This window comes from Falco biarmicus, chromosome 8, assembly GCF_023638135.1.
Source record: "Falco biarmicus isolate bFalBia1 chromosome 8, bFalBia1.pri, whole genome shotgun sequence".
NCBI classification, from domain to species: Eukaryota; Metazoa; Chordata; class Aves; order Falconiformes; family Falconidae; genus Falco; species Falco biarmicus.
The window spans coordinates 43250613-43266296 of record NC_079295.1 but is presented as its reverse complement, the minus strand read 5'-3'; the positions used below and the strand labels follow the sequence as shown (position 1 = coordinate 43266296).

Here is a 15684-nt window from a genome sequence, read left to right as displayed (position 1 = left end):
CTCATGGGTGCTGCAACAGCAGAGGCAGTTGGGATAGACCACCCTCTCTCTCCCTGTGGCTTTGGGGCCAGCTCTGTCCGCAAACCTGCTTGCCCTCCCAGAAGCAGCTCACCTGGGCTCCAGAGGTTAAAAGAAGCAGCTCGATGCTGTGCCCAGGCATCACCCAGCACGCTGCAGTGGCGGGGGCTGGGGGGGTCATACACAGCCGAGCACAGCAGTGAGGGCCTCCCAGCCTCTGATTGATGAGGCACAGATGTTTGTCTTGGGAATAATAATTCAAGTGGATTTCTGCAGCAATCAGAGAGTGCTTGGAAGTGGTGTAAACAGATTAACAAAACCAGTATTGCACTTAGGCTAAATAGCACTTATAACCATAGAAAAATTAGGCTGCCATAAAAGGATGAGTTCTCTCTGTCTGTGCCCCTCTTTTTCCCTTCCACACTCTTTCCCTTCCCCCCTTCCCCTTTTTGTAACATGGAAATGTGAGCATCATAACTGTAAATCACCTCCATTCCATGGGGGGTGGGGGTCGGGGGTGTAACTATTTATCACACGTGAATACCGCACTGCCCTTCCTGCTCCCGCTCAGTCACAGGGCGGCTGGTGTGAGCTGCAGCGCCGTCAGGAGCCACCTGTCACCCCCACCTAATGCTTTAAAAAAATATATGGATGCAGCTGCCTTCAGTAGTGACCTGATCCATAAATCCTGCCCGTGCTGGGGTTCGTAGCTCAAACCACTGGTGGGGCCAGGGCTGCTGCTGGGCTGCCTGGGCAGCAAATTCCCCCACTTCCCCAGCAATGTGCCCCACATTCTTCCTTGCCGTGGCAGCGTAAAGCCCTCACACTTGATTTAGAGGTTTTTAAATTCTCCTCGTTTACCCTGACACAGGATGAGAACGTATTTCCTCTTGAGCTCGTATACCAGGGATGCTTCTCTCTCCTTGTCACCCGTCCTCCCTGGCAGACATGTTTCCTAGGTAGGTATTTAAAACCTACCTCCAGTTTCATTGTCCTATCTCCCAGTAAATACCGCAAACTCACTTGTTTCAGCCACGGCTGAGGAGATGAGCTCAAACGCATTCTGCGCCTGATGCTGCGGGGTGACTGATACAGCCCCACGTGGCGTGTCTCCATTCTGCCACACGTGGTAACTCAATTACACCAAGCGCAGTTTGCAGCCCAATTACACCTCAGCTTGCAGCGGTTTTAACACAGGGAGCAACAGGATGGCTCCTCAATTCCCCAAGGATGCTCCTTGCAAGCCAGGATCTCCGCTAGCTGATACAGGTATTCCTGGGTGACCCCAGTTATGCTGTACCAAGGGATGTGGAAATAACCCCAAGAATAAAACTCTGAGCAGAAACCAGGTGTGTAGGCAAAGAAACCTCCAACTTTTACTATCTCATCACTTCTAACCGTATGGAAAAAAAAAATACAGGGGCGATTTATGGTGGACCAGCAATATAAGGTCAGGACTCAGAGCAAGGCGAGTGGTTAACGGGTTAAAAAATAATGTGGTTATGCTCTAGTAACCTTCACCCAGCAGCCTCTTGGGGGGAAGAAGTTAAAACCTCAACTCTCAACACACACCTTTTGTCATCCTTTTATTGTGTTAGAACAGAACATATGTTGCTCACCCTCAGAGGTGATGCCCAGCCACTAACAGGACAATTTATAGTAAAAAGCAGAGAGGAAGGTCTGGTCTCCTAATGGGGAGAGATTTGATAGCCTCTATTGATTTCTGGAGAATTAATTCCTGGGGCTGGATTGGGGAGGTAATGATAAAAATTCCCAGTTCTCTATGCAAGGGGAAGGAGAGCTCCCCAGCTGCTGTACTACAGAGGAAATAGTGTTTCATAAATTCAGGTAAAGTTCAAAAATTCAGCAGGAGATGGGCACATCGGGGCTGCCCGTGGGTGTTCTGCACATACCTCAGGCTCTGCTCTCAGCTGTCCTTCAGGAAGGAGCTGGCGGACTCCTGACTCGGTGTTTCTGGGCTGGGCTCGGCCAGACCACCTCCAAGGACCCTGAAAACGCAGCTCAGCTAAACTCAGGTTTTATTTCTGCTGCTTTTAAGATCAGTCAAGAGCTTGGCCATTTGCATACACTAAATGTGAAATCAGGAGCCCTTAAACAGCTTGAATACAAAGTCATTTATTAAAGTGATAAAAAGTGGACAGGACAAAAGACAAACACATTTAAACCAAACAATTTTTGAAAGTTTAATATAGCTTTAGATAAAACTGAGCTTGCAGTATTAATGAATACAAGAGTTTGTTATTTTGTATAATTCAAATAAACTTGTACATTTATACAGTTATAGACTGCATGCCAGAAAATGCATTTAGTTTATTCTAATCTGAATATGTACAATTTACAATATAATTCAAGCATAAATTCAGCAGTAGAGAACACAGACCGGCTGTGCAATCAGTTACTTTGTCTTAGCACAAGCGTTAGGGCTGGGCTAAAATATCAATTAGGGGGGAAAAAAAGTGGCCACACCAATAAAAATGAAATATTAACCAGAAGTAACTTCCTAAAATAAATAACTAAAGGAAGTTATCATCCACATTTGTACTTTCACTCTTATTAATGAGACACATACATTGTCATCTTAACATATATAACACACCGCAATACAAGCCACAAGCCTCAGAAATCTTGCACCCATCAAGGATGGGTGCATATTTTGATTTTAAAAAATCAAACTTTTCAGTTAATCGTAACTTAGTATTTTCTATGGCATTACTTTAATAAAAGCCAGGCTACTTCTCCAGGGTTTCACACACTTTTGCATGTTTTATACAAGCTACTGAGTAAGCTGCAGCTGCTCAGACTGCCAGCTACAGCACTTTGCCCTGTCACCTATTTTAAGTTCAATCTGTAGAACACATTCACACTGCTCGTACTTAATTCACTCTTGTACACAGACTCAATCCAAAGTTTCCCAAACAAAAACGCCACTTGGCTCTCCCGAAGGCAGGACTTTGCAGCTGCTGAGCAGCCACCTGCCCCACGCAGGCACGAGAAGTCCAGCACCTTCCCTGCAGCTCTTGGGAGGGAAGATGCTGGTGGCCCCAGGGCACGGCTGGTGAAACAGCATTGCTCCTAGGCTGGGGGCACGGCACATTTACTTTTCCATAAAGAAAAGTCAACAGGACCATGAGCCACCCCCCATGCTGATGGCAGGAGAACTCAGCAAAGATGGGGAACCCCCCAAGGGACCCCCACCTTGCACCTGCACTTCCCTACCAGAGCCACAAAAATGCAGGCAGCACAGGGCAAGATATGGAGTGCAGCAGAATAGAAAGAAAAGGAAAGGGAAGGGAAAAAGGAGAGGAAAGGGGAGAGGAGAAGGAGAAGGAGAAAGGGAAGAAGAAGGAGGAGAGAGAAGGAGAAGGAGAAGGAGAAAAAGGAGAAGGAGAGGATATTTTCAGTTGGAAGGGATCTACAGTGACCACCTAGTTCAAGTACAGTGTCACAAGAGCGCAGCCGGTTGGCTGGGTCACACTCCGGCAGCATCCCGGCGAGGAGGCAGTGGTCCCCCATCCACCCCAAACAAACCAAAGGAGGTTTGAGGAGAGGTCAAGCTGCTGGAGACCATTCTTTCAAAACCAGAGCAATCTGCTCAAGCCTATTGGCAAGACTCATCACTCGGCTGTGCCGCTGGCCAAATGTTTACCACGCCAATTAATGTTCTGGCTCTCTGGTTTGGACTTGGTGGCATTTTTACTGTTGACTTGTACATGGCTATTTTTGCTGTCAGTCAAGGACTGGTAGAAGAGTTACGTGTGGTACAAAAGTCTGCAGTATTTTACAAGACAACCTGAGGAAGTGTTAGCAAAGAGGGGAAAAGAAGTCCGGATTTTATCTTGCCACATCAGCAATCCACTCACCGCATGTGTAGAGCACTGGATTGGCGCACACAGGGAGCAATGCATGACCTTCCCTTCAACAATAACGTGCGGAGAATTGAAGTATAGACAAAGGTGTAAAAAGCATGCAATGCCACTCAAAAATCATGATAAACAATGAAAAGAAACTTTGGAAGTTAGTATAAAGTCCTTGGGTGTGCAACTGACCAGTCATACATTGCAACTTCCAGTGAAAGCCCTGAGCCACAGCGGTGTCCGAGCCAACCCTCCAGCTGTGCTGTTTCTAAGTTCTTATTCCATGCCAGCGTTTATAACAAAACCATTTTTTTTTCCTCAAAGATTGCCATATCTGTTGTTATTAGTCACGTATCAAGCACCAACATTCCTGCAGGATGGTCCAGAGCCCACGAGTCAGAAGTGCCCATCCATGACTGAAGCTATGCATGCATCTCCTGACCCACACGTGTCCATGCCTGGGACCACGTGGCTGTGGTCTCAAGGGTTTTACATGCAGACAATATCATGCAGAGTCCTTTTCCTGGTCGCTGTTGGTGGTGGCTTTCGTACCCAGCTCTCTGTCAATGCTGCTCATCACTCCATCTCGCCTAGACCTCCTCCTCCTCCAAGAAGGAGCCTCTGGGAAGCCATCGTGACCTGGCCCCCAAATACAGACCCCAGACTAGAAGTGTCCCTGGGCATCGCAGCAGCCTCCAGCTTTTTGTGGAGGGTCCAGAGCAGTGCGGGATGCTCCAGCACCGCAAGCCATGACGATAGGGGCACCCGCACAACACCCAGCCCTCCTGGCTCGACCCCGCTGGAGCAAAACCAGATGGATAAAGGAAAACCCAAACACAAGCACAGAAGGATATCAAACCAAACATTTATACAAAGTATTACTCATTTTGAAACCCACAGGGTCAACTTCAGTTAAGAACATCTTTAAACATCATTTTCACCATAGCAAAAGCAGTAAGGAGTGATGCCACCGGCAGCGCAGCCAGCAGCAGGTGTGTCCTGTGCCCACCCAGGCTTGGGACTTGCCGCAACTTCGCACAGCTCCGGCTGCAAGGTCATGGCTCACGCAACCATCATCTGCATCGCTACCGGCCCAACTGGGCCGTCAAAGCAAGAGGGAGTGAAATCCGGGCACTGCGGAATTAGGGGGAATGATGACTCTGCCTTGGGATGCAGTTCATCAGGAATAAATGCCTGCTTGGCTTCATGGAGACATTCAGCTGTTTTGATGTTTAGCTATTCTATCAACATGAGAAATCAAGCACGTCCTGCTTATTTATAATGTTTTTCTGGCACATATATTATAAATCACAAATATTTTTAAAAATTTTTACTAACTGTATCTAAAGTGTGAATTTTATTCCTTTATTTACGGTTCTGCCGAGGCTTATTAGTACAAGTTTCTTCTCTAAACAATGCCTTATGAAATACATTTAGATTTTTTTCCAGTAGCCTAGATGCAGGAAAAGAAACCCCAAGAAAATGCTAAAGCAAAATAGAAACCAGCAGTTAATTTAAGGCTAGCAGATTTGATGTTCAGAATTAACGAATACACCTTCTTTTAAGAAAAAAGACATGCACCATAACTACTTTGTTGAACAAAACGTCACAATCCACATCAGGAAAAAAAACCCAAACCCAAAACATTTTCAAATGAAATTATAACTTACCCTGAAAGTTACCCACTTGCATGTTTTACCTACTACTTACTCTTAAGAAATACAGGGAAAGGAATGCCCCTTTCCATATTTTTCAGAATATACAGTATAAATATAGTAGGAGTCATGCCATAATACTATATGCAAAAATTGCACACTATTATTGCATGCATGTTGTGATACTACATGCCAACGAACATCAGCTCGCCGATCATCCCGTTGTTCATACTTACAGCACAGCCACCGCTACAGAGGGGATGCTCCTGCCTCCCGGCGCACCGGGGACCACAGAGTTCAGCACACCTACGGCTGGTGGAGGGCCAGCTCTCCTGCCCACCCTGCCCTTGCCAGTAGCAGTTCAAGCTCTAAACGATAGCTAGAAGTCCTGGCGGGTTATGTAAATCGATCAGAATTCATTTTTCTCAGTTTGGGTGGAAGGTTCCCTTCCATCCTGCCGCCGCCCGACAGCTTCTGAAGCTTGGGCGGCAGGTCAGCCACCGACTGGCTGATGGGATCTGACATCATCTTTGTGGTTTTAGACACCAGTTTCTCCTCCGAATTCCCAGGGACCGAGCTGATCCGCTGGAGTTTCATGGGCAAATCTCCCATGCTGTAGGCCTTCTCAGAGGTGGTGGAACTCATCCTGAGGAGTTTTTTTGGGAAGTCTTCCCTCCCAGTTATTTTCTGCAGTTTTGAAGGTAGTTTTGTGCCAACTTCATCGAGACCATCCAGGCACTCCACTGAGTTATTCCTTTCTTTGCTGTTGCTCACCGCAGGTGCTATCAAAGGAGAGGACATCAGCAGCATCTCCTCCTGCTCCTTCACACTGTATGGTGGGGTGGGGACCTCAAACGTCGCGTGGAACTGGGAGTAATCGACTTTAAAGAACCCCTCTTCCAAGGAGATAACAGGGAAGAAACGATGACCCCAGAGCACCTCATCCTCGGTATAGGATGTCCTGGCTTGGCACGTCATCCCTGCAATGAGCAAAGGAGAAAAACTCACCAGCGGGGTCAACTGCAGATGCACGTACATCTTAAGGGTTTTTTTGAATGTTTCAATGAAATATATTCTATGTTTTTAAATGTATAAAAGAAAAGGCATTTGCATGCCTACCATTTACATACAGTAGCTATTAAATTGTCATTCTCGAGGTGAAAGGAGCCAACAATAGAGGAAGGAGTGTAACTGAATAATTCACAGCTGCTATTACGGGCACTTTTGAAGGTTCTGCTGACAAAGGGAAATACAGGGCTAACTGATAACCCCGGTATTAAATTAGCAAGAGCTTCTAATTGTAATGTAAAGATGGATCTGTCAGGATCTTAAAAGTATTACTGAGTTATTCTGTATTTTCATCACATTGACGAATGCGCACAAAACCAGCCCCTACGCTTTATGCATTCCAACCCACCAGCGAGCTGTAGGTATGTCCTACGAAATACATTTATCCCTTTTTAAAGGCTTCACCAGCAATCTGCTCACAGATCCATCGCTTCCAGGCTGAGATCCAAGCTTCAAAAAATTAGCAGGGAAGATGAAATATGACTAAGAGACTGCCCTTCCTCCACCACCTCCAACCACAGAGAAAAGTCCTCCCCCCCGATTACCCAGACTTGGCCATCCCAGTGACCCATCGGACCTTGGAAACCAGAGGGGAATGATGATGGTGGATTGCTGGAGGCTTCTAGAAGAAATCCTGCTGCTGCTATTTTTTTTTTTAATGGTATCTGTAGCAATCTGTAAACAGAAATATCCTGCCATTTTATCCTAGTATATAAACTGGAAATATGACATTTGGTTTTCAGGAAGCCAAATCTACCTCTGCAAACACATCCTCTGCTTAGCTGGCAAGAACGCCTTTAAGTTGAGAGAAAATTAAAAGAAACCTTGGAAGGCACAAGACAAAAAAAATGGCAGGGCTGTAGCGAGGGGGAGCGGGGGATGGATATGTGCCTGGTGACATACAGCCGGGAAATTAAAATTTTATTACACTTCATGCTACTGCTTATGGAATCAAAGTTTTAGTTCTGCATAGCGATTTCCACTGCTAATACAGCTGGGTGTATAACAAGACGTAACACTCAGTTTTCTGTTTTCTCTCTTAGGAGATGAATACAACCCTGGGTTTGGCTGCACTGGCCGCACTGCCACCAGCTGGGCAGGCACCTCTCCTGAGCTCCCACCTGCAGAAGCACACCCCGGGACCACGCAATCCATCCCAAGACCATGCAACCCACCTCAAGACCACACAACCCATCCCGAGACCACGCAACCCACCTCAGGACCGCACAACACCCCCCCCCGCAACACCACCATCTCAAGCCTCACCAGGACAGAAATTCATCATTTATGATGTACTCTCAGCCGGTCACCATGTGTTTCAGTTGTGTTTACTAAGTGAAGTGGAAGCAATCACATACCTAATGGGTTTAGAAAAAAACCTGCAATTTTTAGAAGAATGGTAATTAGAGTGAGTACTGCTTCCATCTGTGTCCTTTCCTCTACAGCTGTTCGTTCGCCGTCCCTTCGTACCTTCGCTGCGAAAGCCCAGACCTTTCCCCTCTGCTTCTTCAGACCTGACCTCTGAGGGCGACCTCATTAGCGAACGAATGCATCTAATAATGCATGCAAATAGCGCAAGCTGCGTTTGGAATTGGGTCTACAGTGCCTGTGAAGCAGATGGCTGGTTAACTCCGGTGACCTATGCTTTAGGTAACAAATTGCTTAAAATGCAAATCACTCTGTACAGGAAAGTTGGTAGCTGTCGACCTTGCTGCGCCGCAGGCTTTGCTGCGGAGGGTGACCCGCGCCTCTGGCATGACCACTGGGCTCCTGTGCTCCCATGGGAATACTGCTGGCGTGGCTACCCCAGCCATGGCAGCGCTGCTCTGCAGGGAGATGGCTGCTGGGTGGAAATCCCTTGTACAGCTTTTCCTTTGCATTGGCAACACACCAAAAAAAAATAATAATTAAGCTTTATCATAAAAGGTGGCTATCAAAATGCCATGGGGGGGTGTAACAAGGGGTGTGAGGAGAAAAACAATGCTGCCGGGGCTTGGGGAAGGGGAGCAGTGCGCAAAACCTGCATCCACATCCCCATCAGCCTCCCCATCTGCATCCGCACCTGCAGGAGCCCCCATGGCCAATGCTGCACAGCCAGGGCAGTGCTGTGTACGGAACCACCGCCGGCCAGGTCAGGCTCTCACATTGCTGCCAGCTGCAGGGCTGCAGGGCTGTTTCTGCCTCCTGATCTACTTCCCGAACCTGCTGCTGCCAGTAGTCTTTCAAAGGAGGAATTTTATACCTGCTTCCTATCGAAGAATGTATTAGCTGGATCTCAGGAAAATCAGCTTCACATTTTCTTCCACTGATGTAACCCTTTGTAAGCTCACTGGAGAGATAAATATTCACAGGTATATAATTTTTCTTTAAAATCAATTTATCTTACTCACTAACAAACCCGAGGGTGCAAATTATTTAACAGCCTCTCAGGATGAACAGCAGCAACTAATATGCTTGTCATTACAGGGAATACCTGCCATGCCAGGCAGACGATGCTAACAGGTGCTAACATGCTCTGATAAGCCCTTAGACAAGAAATCAATTCTCAGGTTTTCTTCCAGCTCTTCTGCATTTCCCGGCTCTTCCTTCCCTTTCCGTTTTCTCGGCAAAGCCTCAGACTCCCAGCTACAAGCTCTGCAACGCCTTTCTGCTATTACACGCTCCGAGCAGCCAGCTCACAACGGCCCCTGCTGTAACCATCTCCTTTGTATTATTACAGCAATAACAACAGAGTTGCATAAGGCACTTGATGACCGGAGCCATTATCCATGTCCTTGCGCAGAACGAGCATCAGCCCTTTGCAAGTGTCCTTACACATGGCTCGTGCTCCCAGTCAGGGCATTTCCAGCTGGCAGCAGCACACAGACCGGCACAGTCCTGGGGCTGCCAGCCAGCCCAGGAACAGCGCGTACATCCCGCACTGGGAGCATCCCATCTCCCTTGGGCATACATAACCCGTTACGTTGCTTCTCACAGCACGGGTGAAGCTAACCACGGCCGAGGCAGGTTCAGACATCACGCGCAGCATCAGCATGGCGCGGGAAACACATCGCCCACAGCTCGCCTGGCCCCATGCTTGCACCAAGACCTGCCTCTTCAGCAGGCTGCTTGGACGGGAAAGCACCACACCAAAAATCCACGGGTATTTCTGCATTTTCCCATAGGAAAAACAGGAGTACCTGGGTGCAAGCCACCACTGACAGCCCTTCTTGAAAACTACCTCAGGATTATTTTCCAATTATTTATGCCCAGGTAAATACAGGCTTTTTATTTTAATGCAGATGTAGTTTCTTTCTGACCTGTAAATAAGATGCATAAAGCAGGAGGCAGCTGGCAGCCGTGCAGGGCTGCACCAAGGTGCAGGCAGGTGCGGGGTCGGGCTGCTGATGGACACCTACAGTGGGACAGCACACTGCGGTGGGCATGGCTCAGCCCAGCAGCCTCTAGCACAGCATTATATCAGGATGTATATATATATATAATATATCAGGATATATTATATATATCCATTAATATCAGGCCAGTAAGTTGTCTTCTCCTTCTCTTGGTACAAAAAGCTTTTTGGGGTTTTTTGTATTTTTTTTCTCTTTCCCTATGAAGTTATCCATCAGCAGGGTACACAGCCAGCAGATCCTTTGATGCCTTCGTCACGCTAATGAGCCTGTTAAAATTTTACCAACTTGTCTATATTATTAATATTCATTTACAGTATAAATTTTAAACTCTCGTTTGGAAGCAAACACACTGTATGCAGTGCATATCATTAAAAAGCCATCCATTTGTCAAAGTAAAAGGTTTCCATGCATTTTGTTCATCACTCCTAACACATGGTTCCATCACGACGTGCTCTCCAGAGCTGTTAATAGCTGGTGACAGCAAGGCACATTAGCAAAACTCTGCCTGCATACAAATCACAACAACACACCTGAAAAAGAGGTACGCTGATGCATATATTCCAGCATAAAACCCAAAGAAAATGTCCAATAAACCCCTCTCTATTATTTAAAAACAGAGGCTGCAAAAACATTCCCTATGTCCAAGGGAAGCGATTTCCATCCAGGAGCACTGCTCACAAGGGGGTAAGTGATGCTCTTCTGTCTGAATACCCCCTGCTTTCACAAAACTCACTCCTGTGCATTTGGGACCACCCCTACCCAGATCGTCTCTGGCTGTTTCCAGGAATTGTATTCCTTCTGCAGGAACCAGGAGCTGACTCTGTTTCCAAAGTATTATGAATAATGAGCTTTAAGAAAGGCAAGAGCAAAGTTTTGGGACCATCAAAGGCAGAGGCTGAAATGGTGTAAGAGAGAGCTTCAGTATTACACATTTTTAGAAATTTTGCTACCGATTAAACTCAGTCATTTACAGCCACCTGTAGTGATCCAGCATCCTTCTGCAGAGTCCGGCACATAATGCCACAGTCCATTACACAGGAAAATCCCAGCCATGCATATTTAGGAAAATTTCCCATTAACCTCCTTAAATAATGTGCAGTGGAGCAGCTCTGGAGGATGAGCACAGGTTGAACTGATACATTTCTCTCCTTAAGTTTGATATGAAAATAACTTTTAAATTTTATTTTTTTTAATAATTATGCCTTCTCCTTTCAGCATCTGCTCTATCTGAAGGAAGTGCTATCACTGGGGGAAAAAAAAGCAGCATCTATCTGTCATATCAAAAGTTATTAGTTACAAGTTGTTATTTCTAATGAGGTATTTCTAATGAGGTTTTAGAGCCCTAGCTGAGCTGAAAAAATGGATGCAATTATCCCACCCTCAGCCAAGCAGCAGACTATTTAAGCTTCTGTTTTTCTCTGTCTCTGGCAGGTTTAGACTCGACACCCCATTTCCAGGAAACACCAATGAGAAACAGGGTTGTGCAAATACTCAGACACAGCTGACGGGGACCGGGGCTCCCAGCATGCTCGCTCAATAAACGTGTAACACTGAGAAGGCTCGGTGCCATTGGGATGATGCTGGGGTCGGAATTCCCCAGCATCTGAATTTCTAGTAATTCACTTAACAATCTCAATAGCTTCTAGCTTTGCTACTAGAAAAGGCCAGTTCCCTGGGAAGGTGAAGGCATCCCAAAGGGCAACGGCTGTTGCCACCAAACCCATCAAAAATCCAGCGTCATCTTGCAGCACCCAAAGTCCCGTCCCATGTATGCTGGCCACGATGTCCCCATCGCTGGGATTGGGTTGTGATGGGCACTGCACACCCTGCTGAAGTTATTTGACACAGCTGGATGTGGACAACCTGTCCTTCATCCCCAGGCTGGGCTCTGTAAGCCTGAGCTCAGCTACAGGCTGGATGGGGCTGGGAGCAGCCTGGGCTGGGGGGTGTCCCTGCCCGGGGCAGGGGGTGGGAACTGGGTGGGCTTTAAGGTCCCTTCCAGCTCAAACTGTTCTGTGATTCCATGAAACAGTCACCACTGTGGTTAGTCCTGGCTCTAGACATCTAGATGGATCCTGAAGTACCCAGGTACACGGTCCCTCCTGAAGCAGCCAACGATGACAATACAGCACATCCCAGTGCTGCGACTCGCTGTCAGCACAGCTGAGAGCTGCCACCCCCAATTAATAAGGGGGCAGATGAAGGACAAAAAAATCTGTAAATAAATGCTTTGGCTAATTCTATCCTATAATAACCCTCAAATTATTTCTAAATTTCTAAAGTACCCAGATGGAGCTGGCTGTATTCAGGCGATTTCTAGAACTCATAATATACTGTCTTGAAAAAAACAGAAGCGTGCTGTTATTTATATGGCCCTCTTACATTTTATTACAGAAGTTGGCTGATAGCTGACAAATCATAGATCATTAATAAGCTTTTAACAGCCCCCCTGTGAAAGCCTTCGGAAGCAATTTAGGCATACAAAGGTCACACGGCTCTCTTCTCTCTCCAAGGGAATGCCAGAGATTTCACCTTAAATCTTTTTGTGCTTCTGGGCTGCAGTGTGCTGGCCAAGAGCTGGGCGCAGGGACACCAGGAGGTGTCCTTCTTAACACGGAAACATGGAAAACTTAATCTGAGCCAGTTGGGGACAGAGATAATTATTTTGGCATTACGACGACTCAACAGCACATCGTCCCAAAAGCACCAAAAAGGGCATCTTGGCATCCCACTCACCAGGACTGGTGCAAAGAGAAATCCTCAAGGAGAAGTTATTGGCAAAAATACACAAATATGTTTGCATTTTGTCAGATTTTTTTTCTTTTTACTTATTCAGAGCTTATGCCCTGCACGTTACAATGCCTGGAGCTGAGCCGGGTCCGAGAAGCTGCCTGCGCAGCCGGGTGGCTCTTCCCTTCACCAACTTCACTGCACGTTGGCGGGGTGCTGATCTCCCTTAAACCTGCAGGTTACCTGTAAAGCCTCAAAAACACATGTTAAAAATGGATCAGCCAGCAATGTTATACCAGTTACTAAGAATTAAGCTCATTTACAACTGTGGTCTATGGCCCATGAAGGCAAGAGTAAAGCTTGATGTGAGACTCAATATAAAAACACACCACCCTCATCCCACACTCCTGCAGGATTAAGGAAAGATTTACCGCTGTAGAAAAAAGGAGATGCATTATTTCCACAGAAATCTCTCCTCTTCCAGGACTGTAGAGAAAATACAGGCAGAGAAGCTGAATGGGTTGATCACATTTAGCTAAGTAACAGCGTGCTATCCTGATGTTAACACCTGGCCCCTGCACCAGCCGGTATCTGACATGCCAATAGATGTCGAGTTCTGTGAAAAGCCAGAAAATGGGCACCTGAAACGGGAGGTCAGAAACCAGACTCGGAGTGATGGATGTTCCCAAGCTCCTCCTCTCCACGTTCACTGCCACATTATATTTTAATGTAAGTTAAAATGACAAGCTGTACTGTGCATGGCTGAGAAATGTACAGCCTGATGGAAGAGTTTCTAAGCAGACAGAAAGCGTGGTGTCTAAACTCTAACACTTACCATTTGGAAAGAACAGCTATTTTTGGCATTAACGTTTTCCCATCAGAATTTCAGGGGGTATTTTTTTTTATTGAATAGTTTGAAGTGCAATAAAACTTTCTGTCAAATTTGTGGTTGTCAGCCTCTGCCGCTGTCTGCTGTCAACGCCTGCTTTAATGCACCGGTGCTTTTGCAGCTTGCCTTTCTTTAGTGGAAGGGAGATGGCCAGCTACCTTGCATCTATCCATTTAATGCGCCTGATTACTGTTAAAGTAATGTTTCAGTAAAAAAATCCCTTTTATTAAAGAGCAAAAAAAATACAGCTTCTCCTGCAATGCAAGAGACAAAAAGAGTCTTAAAGGTAACAACTATAAAAAGGTGCTCTATGAATCCAGGAAAATGTAAGTATGTGAATTCCAAGCCCTGCCTGCAGCTGTGAGGGGATGCTTCAGGTGGTGGGATGCAGGCAGTGCACTGCACTCCCAAGAGCCAACGGATCTGCTGCCCATTTTGCTCTGCATGCTCACCTCTGGTTTCCTAGATCATGGCACAACCAGGTCCTAGGATGAGACACCAAGCAAAGTGGTGGCCCTCTGCATATAGCTCCACAAAAGCCACGTCCTTGAGAGCTAGAAATTGCCCCAGTACAAGGAGGCCAGAGATTAAACAAGTAAAATGTGCATGCAAACGGGAACCAAGAGAGCAGAGCGGCTCAAGGATCGCAACACACACATCCGTGCAAGAGTCAGACATCAGTCTTATGCTAAACGTTTTAATTTCTCATTGCACTGAATAGCGAACCCAGGCTTCTGCTCTGCTACTCAATTTAGACACGTTGTTTATGCACCGGCACTATAAATACCTCCTGGTTTATTCAGACTGTGCTGTTCTCCCAGGAGCTATCTTGACACTTAAAAAATAGCGCTGACAACAAAGGTATTTTTCTTATCAGCCGGTCCTCTTCTCAGGGCAATTTTTAATCACTCAGACACACATAGTTTTCTGACATCTTGCAGAGAGTTTGCCTTGATGCTTACCAGGACCACAGCTACCCAACATCAGCACAAATTACAGCAGGTTTTGAAAATGTCATAAAACCAGCATGTAAACGCAAGGCACCGCTGCATGTATTAATACGGTTCCTGTGTAAAGGAACGCAACAGGCTGCTGTTCAGGAGAGCTAACCTCCCCTATTGTATTAGCCACTTACGAAAGAAAAGGAGAGGGGGAAAAAAAAAAAAAGGCAGCCTTCAGCGCTGCCCTCCTGTGCTCAGCCCGCAGACCTCTGCAGCAGTATTTTCCATTCTTTTGAAAAAAACAGAGCCAGAAGTTCAGCTATCTGAACCAAACTGCCTAATGCATATTTAATGCAGCGACAGGAATTTATACTATCTGAGAATCTGGCCTGGTATTTTTATTCTCTCTCTCTCTTTTTTTTCCAACCCAAACCCCCATATTATTCTGAAAGACTCCCATCCTTTCCTTTCTACCTATGTGCACGAGTGCGTCAGGGCTGATTCCAGCCCCTTCAGCTCCTTTCTTCGAGCAGATTTTTTTTGCAGAGCCATCTGCCACATTCCTGGTTTTGCATCATTTCCCTCCTACCGGGATGTTATTGAATAAGCAGCCGCAGCACCAAAATGGAAGCATTTAATTCCCTGCTCCATGCAGCTCTCTGCTAGGGTGCATCATGAGCGCTGCTGGCATCGGGCATGGGCAGGGGGAAAGGGACAGAGGGAAGAAAGGAGAACAGTAAGTGGGGAGAGGCAATGCACCCATTCCCAGTGGATGGGGCTGTTTCCAGGATGCTCCTACACAGAGCTAGGGATGTTTATGAAGTGGTACTACGACAAAGAGCTGCCCCTTCATGCCCTGACAAAGTGCTGCAGATGCTCTCCAGAGCTCCCGTCCAGCCTCAAGTATTCTGTAATTTTTACTGATAACACAGTCCTATGATAACTTTCCTCATGCTACTAGCTGTCAATATTTTCAAAACCTTGGAGCAGACAGAGGAGGCTCACCAGGGAGCTGAGTGGCTGGGGGCAGTGCCGGGAGGTCGGGATGCCCTCACCCACCTCCGCAGCCCCAGCCTGGGCACCACACACCCCATAAACGTGGGAAATTCTGCA

The 15684-nt window shown here is 46.6% G+C and overlaps 1 protein-coding gene across 1 annotated transcript in view; it reads right to left on the bottom strand.

Moving 5' to 3' along the window:
• Positions 1–2138: 2138 nt before the first annotated feature.
• KCNJ3 (potassium inwardly rectifying channel subfamily J member 3) overlaps positions 2139–15684 on the bottom strand; it is a 55720-nt gene continuing 42174 nt past the window's right edge. Inside the window, exon 3 of the mRNA XM_056350199.1 lies at positions 2139–6528. Within this exon, the coding sequence (XP_056206174.1) occupies positions 5945–6528 (584 nt within the window). The 3' untranslated portion in view covers positions 2139–5944. The remainder of the gene's footprint in view (positions 6529–15684) is intronic.